The 14989-nt window shown below is 48.7% G+C and overlaps 1 protein-coding gene across 24 annotated transcripts in view; it reads right to left on the bottom strand.

The window, feature by feature from the left end:
* Positions 1–4014: 4014 nt before the first annotated feature.
* The window catches only part of ccdc57 (coiled-coil domain containing 57), a 22783-nt gene continuing 11808 nt past the window's right edge, over positions 4015–14989 (bottom strand). For 6 of the 24 annotated variants that reach the window (XM_078103038.1, XM_078103037.1, XM_078103036.1 and 3 more), the window contains exons 9-19: positions 14456–14581; positions 14212–14370; positions 13893–14055; positions 13636–13728; positions 11136–11418; positions 9286–9386; positions 8924–9092; positions 8449–8531; positions 7033–7170; positions 6717–6864; positions 4015–4788 (exon numbers count right to left, since the gene is read on the bottom strand). In XM_078103038.1, coding sequence (XP_077959164.1) covers positions 4571–4788; positions 6717–6864; positions 7033–7170; positions 8449–8531; positions 8924–9092; positions 9286–9386; positions 11136–11418; positions 13636–13728; positions 13893–14055; positions 14212–14370; positions 14456–14581 — 1681 coding nt within the window. In that variant the 3' untranslated portion in view covers positions 4015–4570. Of the gene's footprint in view, positions 4789–6095; positions 6159–6716; positions 6883–7032; positions 7171–8448; positions 8532–8923; positions 9093–9285; positions 9387–10896; positions 10951–11135; positions 11419–13635; positions 13729–13892; positions 14056–14211; positions 14371–14455; positions 14582–14989 lie in introns of all 24 variants that reach the window. The other 18 variants (XM_078103024.1, XM_078103022.1, XM_078103023.1 and 15 more) reach the window with 7 other exon arrangements.

Genomic DNA, 14989 nt, shown 5'->3' with positions numbered 1-14989 from the left:
GATGGATGGATGGATGGGTGCATGATGGCACCTTAAACCCCTGATGGATGGATGGGTGCATGATGTCACCTTAAACCCCTGATGGATGGATGGATGGATGGATGGGTGCATGATGGCACCTTAAACCCCTGATGGATGGATGGATGGGTGCATGATGGCACCTTAAACCCCTGATGGATGGATGGATGGATGGGTGCATGATGGCACCTTAAACCCCTGATGGATGGATGGATGGGTGCATGATGGCACCTTAAACCCCTGATGGATGGATGGGTGCATGATGTCACCTTAAACCCCTGATGGATGGATGGATGGATGGATGGGTGCATGATGTCACCTTAAACCCCTGATGGATGGATGGATGGGTGCATGATGTCACCTTAAACCCCTGATGGATGGATGGATGGATGGGTGCATGATGGCACCTTAAACCCCTGATGGATGGATGGATGGGTGCATGATGGCACCTTAAACCCCTGATGGATGGTTGGATGGGTGCATGATGTCACCTTAAACCCCTGATGGATGGATGGATGGATGGATGGGTGCATGATGGCACCTTAAACCCCTGATGGATGGTTGGATGGGTGCATGATGGCACCTTAAACCCCTGATGGATGGATGGATGGGTGCATGATGGCACCTTAAACCCCTGATGGATGGATGGATGGGTGCATGATGGCACCTTAAACCCCTGATGGATGGATGGATGGGTGCATGATGGCACCTTAAACCCCTGATGGATGGATGGATGGATGGGTGCATGATGTCACCTTAAACCCCTGATGGATGGATGGATGGATGGATGGGTGCATGATGGCACCTTAAACCCCTGATGGATGGATGGATGGGTGCATGATGGCACCTTAAACCCCTGATGGATGGTTGGATGGGTGCATGATGGCACCTTAAACCCCTGATGGATGGATGGATGGGTGCATGATGGCACCTTAAACCCCTGATGGATGGTTGGATGGGTGCATGATGTCACCTTAAACCCCTGATGGATGGTTGGATGGGTGCATGATGGCACCTTAAACCCCTGATGGATGGATGGATGGATGGGTGCATGATGTCACCTTAAACCCCTGATGGATGGATGGATGGATGGATGGGTGCATGATGGCACCTTAAACCCCTGATGGATGGATGGATGGGTGCATGATGGCACCTTAAACCCCTGATGGATGGATGGATGGGTGCATGATGTCACCTTAAACCCCTGATGGATGGATGGATGGATGGATGGGTGCATGATGGCACCTTAAACCCCTGATGGATGGATGGATGGGTGCATGATGGCACCTTAAACCCCTGATGGATGGATGGATGGGTGCATGATGGCACCTTAAACCCCTGATGGATGGATGGATGGGTGCATGATGGCACCTTAAACCCCTGATGGATGGATGGATGGATGGGTGCATGATGTCACCTTAAACCCCTGATGGATGGATGGATGGATGGATGGGTGCATGATGGCACCTTAAACCCCTGATGGATGGATGGATGGGTGCATGATGGCACCTTAAACCCCTGATGGATGGTTGGATGGGTGCATGATGGCACCTTAAACCCCTGATGGATGGATGGATGGGTGCATGATGGCACCTTAAACCCCTGATGGATGGTTGGATGGGTGCATGATGTCACCTTAAACCCCTGATGGATGGTTGGATGGGTGCATGATGGCACCTTAAACCCCTGATGGATGGATGGATGGATGGGTGCATGATGTCACCTTAAACCCCTGATGGATGGATGGATGGGTGCATGATGGCACCTTAAACCCCTGATGGATGGATGGATGGGTGCATGATGGCACCTTAAACCCCTGATGGATGGATGGATGGGTGCATGATGTCACCTTAAACCCCTGATGGATGGATGGATGGATGGATGGGTGCATGATGGCACCTTAAACCCCTGATGGATGGATGGATGGGTGCATGATGGCACCTTAAACCCCTGATGGATGGATGGATGGGTGCATGATGGCACCTTAAACCCCTGATGGATGGATGGATGGGTGCATGATGGCACCTTAAACCCCTGATGGATGGTTGGATGGGTGCATGATGGCACCTTAAACCCCTGATGGATGGTTGGATGGGTGCATGATGGCACCTTAAACCCCTGATGGATGGATGGATGGATGGGTGCATGATGTCACTTTAACCCCCACGATGGATGGATGGATGGATGGATGGGTGCATGATGGCACCTTAAACCCCTGATGGATGGATGGATGGGTGCATGATGGCACCTTAAACCCCTGATGGATGGTTGGATGGGTGCATGATGGCACCTTAAACCCCTGATGGATGGATGGATGGGTGCATGATGGCACCTTAAACCCCTGATGGATGGTTGGATGGGTGCATGATGGCACCTTAAACCCCTGATGGATGGATGGATGGGTGCATGATGGCACCTTAAACCCCTGATGGATGGTTGGATGGGTGCATGATGGCACCTTAAACCCCTGATGGATGGATGGATGGGTGCATGATGTCACCTTAAACCCCTGATGGATGGATGGATGGATGGGTGCATGATGGCACCTTAAACCCCTGATGGATGGATGGATGGGTGCATGATGGCACCTTAAACCCCTGATGGATGGTTGGATGGGTGCATGATGGCACCTTAAACCCCTGATGGATGGTTGGATGGGTGCATGATGGCACCTTAAACCCCTGATGGATGGATGGATGGATGGGTGCATGATGTCACCTTAAACCCCTGATGGATGGATGGATGGATGGATGGGTGCATGATGGCACCTTAAACCCCTGATGGATGGATGGATGGGTGCATGATGGCACCTTAAACCCCTGATGGATGGTTGGATGGGTGCATGATGGCACCTTAAACCCCTGATGGATGGATGGATGGGTGCATGATGGCACCTTAAACCCCTGATGGATGGTTGGATGGGTGCATGATGGCACCTTAAACCCCTGATGGATGGATGGATGGGTGCATGATGGCACCTTAAACCCCTGATGGATGGTTGGATGGGTGCATGATGGCACCTTAAACCCCTGATGGATGGATGGATGGGTGCATGATGTCACCTTAAACCCCTGATGGATGGATGGATGGGTGCATGATGGCACCTTAAACCCCTGATGGATGGATGGATGGGTGCATGATGGCACCTTAAACCCCTGATGGATGGATGGATGGGTGCATGATGGCACCTTAAACCCCTGATGGATGGATGGATGGGTGCATGATGGCACCTTAAACCCATGATGGATTTCACACTTATAGGTGGTTGCTGTGGTCTTTTATTTTGAAAAGTGAAACTCATGGTGGTGCTATTTTATTTTTAATCTTATTTTATTTTATATAAGACAAATCCCTGGCTTCTGATTGTGATTCTGATCAACCATTTAATTGTCTAATATTATGTATTTGTGTTGTGAGCTGTTTTGTTGTCACATCAAAAAATGTACAGACAGTATTGTGTGCTTTGTTGCGTTATTAGACACAATGAAAAGCCTGTTATCCTGTATACAGAGTGACAGACACGCTCACAGAGCGGGGCTTCGGACTGGGACGAAGGGTCATGTTTAAACATCCTAATTTAACACCGAAAGTGAACTTGAAGACCGGTGTAGGCACACGTGGGAACAGCAAAGCGTTCTGGGTGACATGCACATAGGCCAATCACAAAGCGCGGTGGTGGAGTTCCGTCCAATAGCAGCAGAGGGGCGGGTCTGCCGGGGATAGGGTGATTAAGAGGCGGGGACAGGAGCTGTGACGTAGCGGGGCAGCTCGTCTGACTGGTGCGGGTTACTGGCGTTCATCCTGTCAGACAGCGTGATGTGTTTCTCCACTGACCGACTGTGGCAACAAGTCAGTGAGCACAGACAGGAAGTTACCAAAATAAAACACATGAGCTTTGCAGAAATGGTCTTAAATTTGATAACACATAGAAATGTTTGTTTTAACCCACGTTAATTAACTGACACTCTTTGTTTAACAGAGATGAATTTCACAGCCTTTATGCAGAATAACAGGATGGAGCTCTGCAGCTTTATTGCAATGAGGTGAGTCAGATTTCTGAGACATTACGGAGCTTCAACAATGTAAAGTTTCTTTTCACCTTGTGGCTTTATTGCAAAGGCTTTTTATGGTATTTGATGTATTTTTAAAGGGTTCAAGGAAGAGAGATGCCAGTGAATGTGAGGAGAGATAAAGGCCTCGGGGGGACAGAGCAGCTCTTGGTTAACACAGGATGTCCTCTGGCTGTCTGGTGAACTACGAACCACCAGGGGGGACCGACTTTGGTGAGGCCACCGTTGGAAACTCAAATGGACCTTTGTGGAGCTCTTTGACCCTGGAGCTTCACGGTCACATTTACCTCTGAACACTTCAATCAATAAAGAGACAATTTGGCACATCTTGGAACCGTATTTAAGGGAAAGAAAAACAAAAAGGGAATTTACTACAAAGCAGCTACATCCACACTCCTACATAAGTGACATAATCAGGGTTCTGTTCTCAGGGGACGAGTAGGACTTATGACCAGACACTGACAGAGTGACACGTGTCCATGTCAGTCTTTAACGTTGTAGTTTCTGATGGTGCAGGTCCTGCCAGTGGGTGCAGGCTTGCTGGTCTTGGTGGGGTTTGATGGGCTTTTAGGAGGGCACTTCCTGGGCTGGACCGCGGATGGGGGCAGGCCATGGATGGGTGCACAGCGACCAAACACTGTCATCTGAACTCCAGCATCACCAGAGTCCGCCAGCTTCTTCCCGCTCAGCTCACCCTCACCTGTAGGTGCACACAAGAGATTTGTCATCATGACGTTTAAATCTGTGGGTGTCCGAGTGGGGAAATGTGTCCTAAAAGAGTGAAGTAGTTACATTGGTGGTCATAATTGACCTTCAACAGAAGATGCAGATGTTCCCTGTTCGCACTGAGACAAAGTGGGATTTGATTCTATACGATCAGAGAATGTCTCATTAGAGAGCTAGATATAGATCTATATACAGGTACAAATATAGAGCTAGGTAAGATCTATACCGAGCTAGATACATATCTCTATAGAGCTAGATACATACCTATATCTATATACATATATACAAGTAGGTACAGATCTATACAGAGCTACATACAGTTCTAGCTACGGATCTAGATACATATCTACAGGTAGGTACAGATCTAGGTACAGATCTATATACAGCTACAGATATAGAGCTAGGTAAAATCTATACAGAGCTAGATACATATCTATATAGAGCTAGATACATACCTTATACAGATATAGGTACAGATCTATATACAGATATAGAGCTAGGTAACATCTATACCGAGCTAGATACAGATATTTATGCAGATACAGATCTACACAGCGGTAGATATAGATCTATATACAGGTACAGATATAGAGCTAGATAAGAGCTATACGATCTAGGTACAGATATAACAGGTAGGTACAGATCTATATACGGATACAGATCTAGGTACAGATCTAGATCCATATACAGATATAAAGCTAGATACAGATCTATGTACGAATACGGATCTAGATATAGAGCTACACATAGAAAGATCTGGAAATGGAGCGATACCAGTTGACCAATCGTAAACTTCACTTTGGGATTTGTGCTCGCTCACAATGATAGAGAGGAACTTGATCTAACCTTCACCCATCAGCTGTTTGATATCTACAATAAATGGTTTGACCTGGTGAGGACACTTATCAAAGTGTACTGAGCCATTACACAAGGTTTGCCTGGTTTCACAACTATTCGATGGCATGAGTGTGTGAGCCTGATCTGGTTGAGAAATTGTTCCCTGGACAGTTGACAGAGATTACAGACACGAATTAGGCAACAATCCTCCTTCCATCTCTCCATCGCTGATCCGACTCCGGGTTCAAACTGGGCCATTTTGTGGCAGACTAAATTTCAGCCCCTTTTTCAGGCCGGGAAAGGGGCATCAAGTGAAGACCTCCGACAACTTGACAGACATCCTGTCCCTCACGCAGGGACGAACTAGTGCAGGCAGACACAGCTATTAAATCTCCATGTATCCCAGGCAGGAGCCTGACAGGAGTAGGACCTGTAGATCCTGACCTTTGAACCGCCTCAGCAGCCCTGGCAGTGGTCGTCCAGGGAAGGTCTGTGCAGGGTCCAGTTCTGCACGATGATACCAGATGGTGGACAGACATGGTAGTTCGTTTGGTTATGTGAGGTTGCTTTTGAATATTTCTGTCTCACTGTACCAATGACATTAAATGTTAGATGCTTCTATCATTCTGAAAGCTCCCACATGCTTTACCCTCACACCGAGCGTGTGGAATGAGAGTACATAACAGGTGCTGCTAACTTGAGTGGGTGGATGAGAAAGCACCTACATTATTGTCCAGAATGTTTCCACAGGACGCCGACGTGCCACGAAACAACGTGACTGGAACACGGGCCAAAGGTCACCGGTTTTGTCCCGTCTTTGTATGAGCATTAACATTGTAGATGTTACAGGCAGGATTGTCACATTGTAGGTGCTGCACTTTTTCTTAGATGTGTGAATACAAACCGTGGTCTCTGTAACAAAATACCACACACTGACTACAGGAAGCACATCCTAATGTACAATAGACCAACAATGCTGAAACAAACCCTTCATGCATATCCACAACGGCTGGAGCTGCAGAGTGTGTAGTTAGGGTACAACATTTTACATCCTGGAGTGGTTACCTTCTGAGACAATAGATGGACTGAGTCCACCGTCCAGAATCTCCCACAGCTCTTTTAAGGAGCGCAGTGACCCGTCTGATGATAACCGACACCCGGACAGCTCCACGTCCAGCGGGCCCTGGGACTGGCTGAGGCGGCTCTCTCTGTCCTGGGGGGACAGAGATGTCTCCAAACAAGGAATACCCTTTCTGTACTTTGTACACCTTTGCTTACAACGTTATTATTATACATACACTGAATGAACATGGAAGATATGCATTTTACATGAAGAGCTGAACACGGTGCTCATCGGTGAATGCAATATTGACTCTGTTACCTCAGGCCTGTCTCTGGTTTTGTGGCCCCGGGACCAAGGGTTGGCAGGTCCTTCAGTGGTGGGACCGGGGTGGTTGGTTCCAGGTAGGAGTGGTGCAGCCAAAGGGCCAGGTCTCTGCATCAGTGCGTACTGCAGCTCCTGAAGGCACAAACACATTAGTGACCCCACAGCGCCCCCTGGAGGTACAACAGAGGAGCCCCGTCCCCCCAGTCCTTCAGGCAGACCCAGGTTTGGACCATGGGAACCGACGCGCTGTCTTCATGGCTCTAGGTGCATTGCTTTGCTAAGGTGTTTGTTGGAGATAAACCCACGGTGGACATCATGGACTCCTGTCATGTCAGGTCTGTGTGCACCAGCGTTCTCCACAGAAAACGGCAGACTTTTACTTGAGCTTTTTGACTATGAAAAGAAAATACAAAGCGCTGTAGCTAAACAACGCAATGGAACGTTAGTATGCTAGAACTCAGTCTGCGAGGTTAACATCAGAAGAACATTAGCAGCAGTAGTTGACTACACGGGCGACTGTGGGGGAGCTTTCCTCCCGTCACGTCCGCACATTGATCGATACCTACAATTGAATTAAAATAACATTCCAAGAATGAAATGTTGTGTTGTGTTTTGACCTTAAATGAATACATGTGCTGTGATGACCCTGTGGTGACGGGGTCGGGTCCTCCAGCTGAGTGTTCGCTGCTCCGGGGGCTGAATGCTAACGACTGTGGGTCAGTGGGGAGCAGGTCGTCCTCCAATCAGAGGGTTGTCGGTTCCATCCCAGGCCCTGCTAATGTCGCATGTCGATGTGTCCTTGGGCAAGGCACTTAACCAACATGGCTCCTGTAGCTGCGACTACAGTGTGTGGATGTTAGTGACTGATGGCAGGTGTCACTGTGTGTGGTTCTCCTGTCATCACTGTGTGAATGATGTCATGTAGTGTTAAAGCGCTTTGAGTGGTCAGAAGACTAGAAAGACGCTGTTCAAGTTCAGTCCATTTACCATTTACACACAGATGTGATTCCATTCATCCATGTACATCATTAAAATCGGTTCCCTGTTGTGAATAGAGTTAATAATGTAGGTAAAAATATAGTTTATTTAAAGTGATTTGTGGTTAATTTTCCAGTATTGAGCCGTTGCTTCAGTGAACAGAGCAGTTTGAGGAGACGCAGAGGGAACGTGTTCACATCTTTACCACTACACTACATCACATGTCATTTAGCTGACGCTTTTATCCAAAGCGACGTACAATAAGTGCATTCAACCACAGGGTACAAACTCAGGAAAACAAGAAACAAGAAAGTGCAATTTCCTCAAATAAGCCAATTGACAATTTGCTCTACCACTAGGTGGCAGAATACGTGTATTGTATGATTGCATGACGAGGTGAGCACAGCCGGGCTGTGGGAGGTACGCTGGTACCTGAGTGGTCAGCTGGTACTGCAGTCGCTCCAGAGCAAGGAGCCGGTCCCGCTGCTCTCTGGGCTTCTCTGGGTCCACTGGTGCTGTCAGACACACACGTTCATTCCAAGGTATCCCGTCTCCCCTCCTAGCTCCTAGCTCCTAGCTCCTCCATCCTCACAACAGTCTCCCTGTGTTTGGTCTACTAACGGTGGCTCTATACTTATTTATGTTTACACATACAAATATATGTTAGATGTGCATTTCAACCATAAAGAAATTAGTCGATTCACGAAACACCAGCTTGTCCTTTCCTAACTCCTCATGAACTCTCCTATCCATCCTTCTCTGACCCTGTGACATGTTCCACAGAGGTCAAGGAATAGTGGTTAGTGACGTAAAGGCAGGCGATGTTTACTCTCCCCTCTCCTGGTTGATTTATTCTAGTAATAAAGCTCTAAGGCACAATGACTACAGCCAGGCGTTAATCAGAAACCTGCTGCACCCTGCGGTCCAGCAGTGGTGACCTGGGCTCGGAGGCGGTTCCCCATCTCTATCAGCTGCTGCTTCTCTCTGCTCAGACGGGCGATGCAGGAAGCCGCCCGCTTCAGCCTGGACCGCAGGAGAGGAGGCTCGCGTCGTAAGCCAGCACCTGACCGGCCTCTCTGTCGGGGAGAGGAGACGGATGGAAGCAAGTGGGTTGTCACGATCTCCCCCATCATGTCACTAACGGACAGCACCCTTCCTGCTGGGACACGGTCCAGTACTGAGAAGAGTTCTGCTCCACAGACGGGTGTCACTGCTTCAAGCAGCCGCCTGGCCAGAAGCTCAACGAGGAAACTTCTTCTCACACATTACCTGCTCTGTGACATCGGCCGGAGCCGACTCGCTGTGCTCCGGGCTGAACTCCTGCTTTGCCCAAGTAGAGGCGTGGCCACTTTCCTCCCAGCACAGACCACCTGACCATGACAAGAGAAAACCACGTCACTGCAAACCCCCTCCTCATGCATCCATGTAACAGCTCAGAGTATCGCACTTACTCACTAGAGGACTTCTCTATTAAAACCATTCAATGCTGTGTGTGTGTGCTAATATCAGCAGAAGGGCTTTCTTCAATACCGTTACAGTGGCACAATGTTCCCGTAGCTACATGTTCAGTCTCATACTGGAACGTTAAATGTTTCACAATAAGAGCCTTGTCAGGACAGTTGGATGCAGGAAGCACGCTGTTGCAGCAGCACCACATGACTACGAACGTGCTTCTAACGCATCCTGTAGATGTGGGGAGGAGGTCAATGCGGGCTGCTACAGGGCGAATACACATCGTGGGACCAGTCTGGGTAAAAACATTGATTGATCATCTTTGATCTGGACGTTTTGCGTAATAGTTTGTTCCCTCTATGATTTAGTCTCCTAACCAACGTTTAGCGGATAGTCTTATTTGACATTATGAAGACAAATAAGGAAGTTGGTGGAAGGAACACTTGAGTGGTTTGTTTACATCACATTTACTAAATGTATTAAATCATTATGAAACCATAGGAATATTTTGCATACATATAATATAACTAGTTACCAGTCCTCTCCCCCCACTAGTTACCAGTCCTCTCCCCCCACTAGTTACCAGTCCTCTCCCCTCGCTAGTTACCAGTCCTCTCCCCCCACTAGTTACCAGTCCTCTCCCTCCACTAGTTACCAGTCCTCTCCCCTCGCTAGTTACCCGTCCTCTCCCCCCACTAGTTACCAGTCCTCTCCCTCCACTGGTTACCAGTCCTCTCCCTCCACTAGTTACCAGTCCTCTCCCCTCACTAGTTACCAGTCCTCTCCCTCCACTAGTTACCAGTCTTCTCCCCTCACTAGTTACCAGTCCTCTCCCCCCACTAGTTACCAGTCCTCTCCCCTCACTAGTTACCAGTCCTCTCCCTCCACTAGTTACCAGTCCTCTCCCCTCACTAGTTACCAGTCCTCTCCCCCCACTAGTTACCAGTCCTCTCCCTCCACTAGTTACCAGTCCTCTCCCCTCACTAGTTACCAGTCCTCTCCCCCCACTAGTTACCAGTCCTCTCCCCTAACTAGTTACCAGTCCTCTCCCTCCACTGGTTACCAGTCCTCTCCCCCCACTAGTTACCAGTCCTCTCCCTCCACTGGTTACCAGTCCTCTCCCCTCGCTAGTTACGCCAGAGGGGACTGGTAACCAGTGTCTGTAAGATTACTGGATCTTACATTATTAATTACCATTATTATTATTATTATTGGACGTGGCTGAAATCCGGTCATCCTAGTCGACGAGCTGAAGTTGTGTTGGGGCGCTCGCTCCTTTTGCTTGACGCACGTCCCGATCGTGAATCTAGAATCGATTGCTCTTCCTTGGGTTCCTGGATGTTGAATTTATTTGCATTGAATTATCACTAAAACTATTGAGATACATGATTTCAATGCATAAATATTTAGTGCTAGAAATTCAATCACCTTTTTCTGTCAAAATCCGATGACACAGATTTACTTCCATACATACGTCCCCTTCTAGAGAGTCAGGAAATAGACAGAGTTGTGCAACAGATTCATTGAGACGTCCATCTGTTGTCTGACTGTGCTTTTGGTGTAAGTCACGGGCAAAGACAATCTTTGTGAAACTGCTAAAGTACACACAGCAAGGAATGGTTACTGTCAGCGGAATGGACTTCAGTGTAAAATAGTGCCCTCCTCACCTCCTGGGCCAACTTTGAAGGAGATGTTAGTGGATTGGTCCGGTGGTCCTGTGGGCCTCTGAGGGTCAGCTGTAGAAGGGATGGCGACGCCAGCAGGGGGTCCTGGATTCTGACCTGGCTGAGGGGAGGAGGCCTGTGGCATTGCCTGATGATGGGGTTGGAGATGGATGAGACCCTCCATGTCCTTCCTCATGTGAGTAACCACGTCCCGCAGGACGCTGTTCTGCTGCTGTAGACCACGGATCTCCTCTAATGCCAGTGAATCTGCCTTTGGTGTGAGACCCTGTGGGAAGAGAAACACATCATCAAATGTGAGAAAATAATCTGTATTAGAGTTGTTTTATGATCTCTTTGCCTCAGTCCTCCGATACTTCCAGTGGTCTCGCTGAGTCCAGTTCCAGTCCAGCTCGATCTTACGTCGTCTCGGAGACACAGACCTATGCAACACCACTTGCTCTTTTTGACTTCAACCCGCTAAACCGTCTCAGTATCCTCAGGGGACATGTTAAGGAGGAAACTCTGAATACGAGTAAGGGTCTTTAAATGTCTCCTTTAAGGCAGGTCTTCTGGCTTTTCAAACCCACTTGACAGTTCCAAGTATAATTTCTCTAGATCATAAGCTGAGTCATGTGCTGCTTTGTAGTGCACCGTTCCAGGTATTTGGTCCAAGTGCTTTTGGTGTAATTTGAGGAGGTTTGTATGGACCCGTTTCCTCACACAAAGGCTGGCATGTTGTCCCTGAGCCAGACTCAAAGGCCAGCATACTTCCCAGATGCTGGAGGAAAAGGCCAAAGGCCTAAAAACAGGACAGCCCTGAGTGTGATCCGTGGCAGGAGGGCAGGTTGGCCTTGAAAAGGTCAGACATCTACCCAGCAGTGACACAGGAGAAACATCACATGCAGATATTCTTTACAGTAACTACCCAGACATCTACACCGTGGGCCGCAGCACACTGAAAACAGTGAACAGGGGAACAGCCCGTTTGTGGGTGATGGTGGCTCAGCTGGTCTTGGTGGATTCATGCATTTATCTCCAGTAGACTCGACTACTGTAACAGTGTGTTTACGCGTCTCTGTAAAAAGTCCATCAGAAAGCTGCAGCTCGAGTCCTCATAGGACCAGGAGAGTGGATCACATGACGCCACTTCTCAGGTCTTTACACCGGCTTCCTGTCAAACAAAGAATTGACTTCAAAATCCTGCTGTTGGTTTATAAAGCTCTGAATGGTTTAGGGCCAAAGTAGATTTCTGATCTGCTGATTATCACCTTATGAACCGTCACGAACCCTCAGGTCGTCTGGGACGGGTCTACTTTCTGTCACCAGAGTCAGAACTCAACCAGTTTTTCTGCTCCACATTTCTGGAACAAAGTCCCAGAAAGAGTCCCTCAGCTCCTTTAGGTCCAGATTAAAGACTTTTCTGTGTCCTGCTGCCTTTAATTCACCCTTTCTGCCATTCAGAATGACTTGAATACTAGACTGCAAAATGTGTTCTATTTCTATTTGTCTTTTGAATGATTGTTTTTCTTTTATGTTTCAATCAATATCCTTAACTGCTTGTAAATGTCTTTGCTTTATGTTTCAGTGGTTTTAATGGTTTTATGTGAAGCACGTTGCTCCTGGAAGGAAGACATTCATGGAGGCCGAAGGAACGTATTAGTGTTGGTGTGATGCTCAGTCCAGCTGCAGAGTGGCGAACGTGGAGGTTGGTTGTTCATATGGAAATGTGTGCAGGGAACAGCTGCTGGTATTTCAGTGAAAGGGATCATTGGGTCAAACGGGTCAGTCAGCTTTTCCCTGAGATGCCTTAGCAGCTGGAGTATCTCATCTTACCTATGCAACAGACCACGCAGTGCTCAGAAGGCTATATGAGGATGTGCATATCAATTCTTGTTGTTTGTGTGGAGCCTCATAGAAAAGGTCGTTACCAAAACCAGTGATCCTCTGCAGAAGATCGAAAATAGATCTGTCTCTGGCTCTCATGGACCACGCTCAGCGAGCTGCAGCACAGCCAATGGCTATTCAGAGTCATGCATGCACACAGTTCATGGAGCATGTAGATGAAGAGACTGCCATTTAAGAAGCATGTCCATGTTAGATGCACTTCATCTCTCATGTAGTCTCCAATCATTCAAAGACGACTCTGCTCTCCGCTCACCCACAGTTGCCCTAAACTCAACAAAGCTACAGGAAGCAGTTGCCACACTGACTGCAACTGTTCAAAGCGGTTCATTGGTTAAAAGTGGTGTATGCAATGCAGCGGTGACGTAATCAATGGAGCACATTGGTCCTCTTTAGAATCACACCTCTGCCTTTGTTTATAGCCCCATGTGTCTCTTCAGGAGAAAGGAATGATGGATCTACAACCACAAGCAGGAGACTGCTGCTTGTTTGAGTGACTGGAATCAGTGTGTGTGAAAGCAAGGCCAGTTCTCCCCACGTTCTAATCTCTGTTAAGAGGATGATGAACAGTCTGCACAGCCTGAGGTGGACGTCTTCTCACCTGTACTGCCTGGTCTCTCTCTGTTTCTACACAACGTAGTAACACAGTCAAGTCCTGCAGGTCTTGTTTTCTCTCCTTCAGCTCTGCTGCAGCCTGAAAGAGACCAACATTAGACTTTGACGTCCTTATCATGAACCACTACACGTCTGTCTATTCACCGGACCCCCCTTAGCTGACGCCTTAGCAGCCGCTGATCGTCCCGTAGAACAAGTGGGCCTGCCCGTGAGTACCCATGGAGTCCTGCATGAGCGACTGACCTGGTCTCTAGCCGCAGTCAGGTCTTGTATCAGCTGCTCATTGGAGAGGTAATGTTGGGCCTTCATGTCCTCACAGCGGCTCTGCCACTCCACCTCCAGCTGGACCTGCATCTGCTCTAAGGCCCTCTCTCTCTTCAAACCATCACTCAGCTGCTGCCTGTACCTGGTAACACACACGCACACATGCACACGCACACACGCACACATTGTTTGAATCATGACAGCGTCTCGGTTGCTTCTTTCCTCACCAGCGGTGAAATGTCCTCCTGGTACTGAAAGTGTCTCTACCTGCCTACTCGTGCTCCTGCTGTCTTCTCACCTCTGCATCTCCTCCCTGCTCCTCTCGCTCTCAGTCTTCAGTTTGCTTTCTCTCTCGTGCAGGGAGAGGATCTCTGTCTCCTTGACAACCATCTCTCTGGAGACCTGACGGACGTACTTGTCCCAGCCAGTCTGGGCTGCTTCCAGCTCTTTGCGGAGCCTTTGGGAAACACACACAGACATGCACCAGGCTGTAAGAGCCATGACGGCGCTCTCTGCTTATTGGCACCTGAGTGTCTCTTCACCTGTGGATTGTCTGGCCTGTTTGTTGCTTCGCCTCCTGTTGCTCCTTCTGTATGCGATGCAGCTGTGCAGCCACAGCCTCCAGCTGGGCCTGACACTCCTTCTGGGCCTGGGCCGCCTCCTCACATCTGTTCACAGACAGCCATACAGTTAAACATCTGGAGACATTGCAGGGCCGATGGTACCAGTGGAGGCAGCGAGCAGGTACCTGGTCCAGTACCATCACAGAACCCCGCACCTCCATGGATGCTGCGTTGGTACCAGCAGAGAGGAGGAACGAGTAGCTTTTAGCGTCTCTGCTACGCCCACAGGGTAAACAGAGCAGACTCCTCTGCTACGCCCACAGGGTAAACAGAGCAGACTCCTCTGTTACGTCCACAGGGTAAACAGAGGGCACCGGGGGGGAACATGTCCCCGTGTTGGGGGTCATAGAAATGATTGTACATGTAGAACAGTTTAGTGTAGAATTGTAGTGTGTGTGTGGTGGGGGGCAGTAAGCTCAGCTGCAGGGGGGAGAGCGGGGGACTGGTTCAGGG

Source organism: Gasterosteus aculeatus, chromosome 5 (assembly GCF_964276395.1).
Source record: "Gasterosteus aculeatus chromosome 5, fGasAcu3.hap1.1, whole genome shotgun sequence".
NCBI classification, from domain to species: Eukaryota; Metazoa; Chordata; class Actinopteri; order Perciformes; family Gasterosteidae; genus Gasterosteus; species Gasterosteus aculeatus.
Note: the sequence above shows the minus strand (reverse complement) of the source record. Positions and strands in the feature narration are given on the sequence as shown.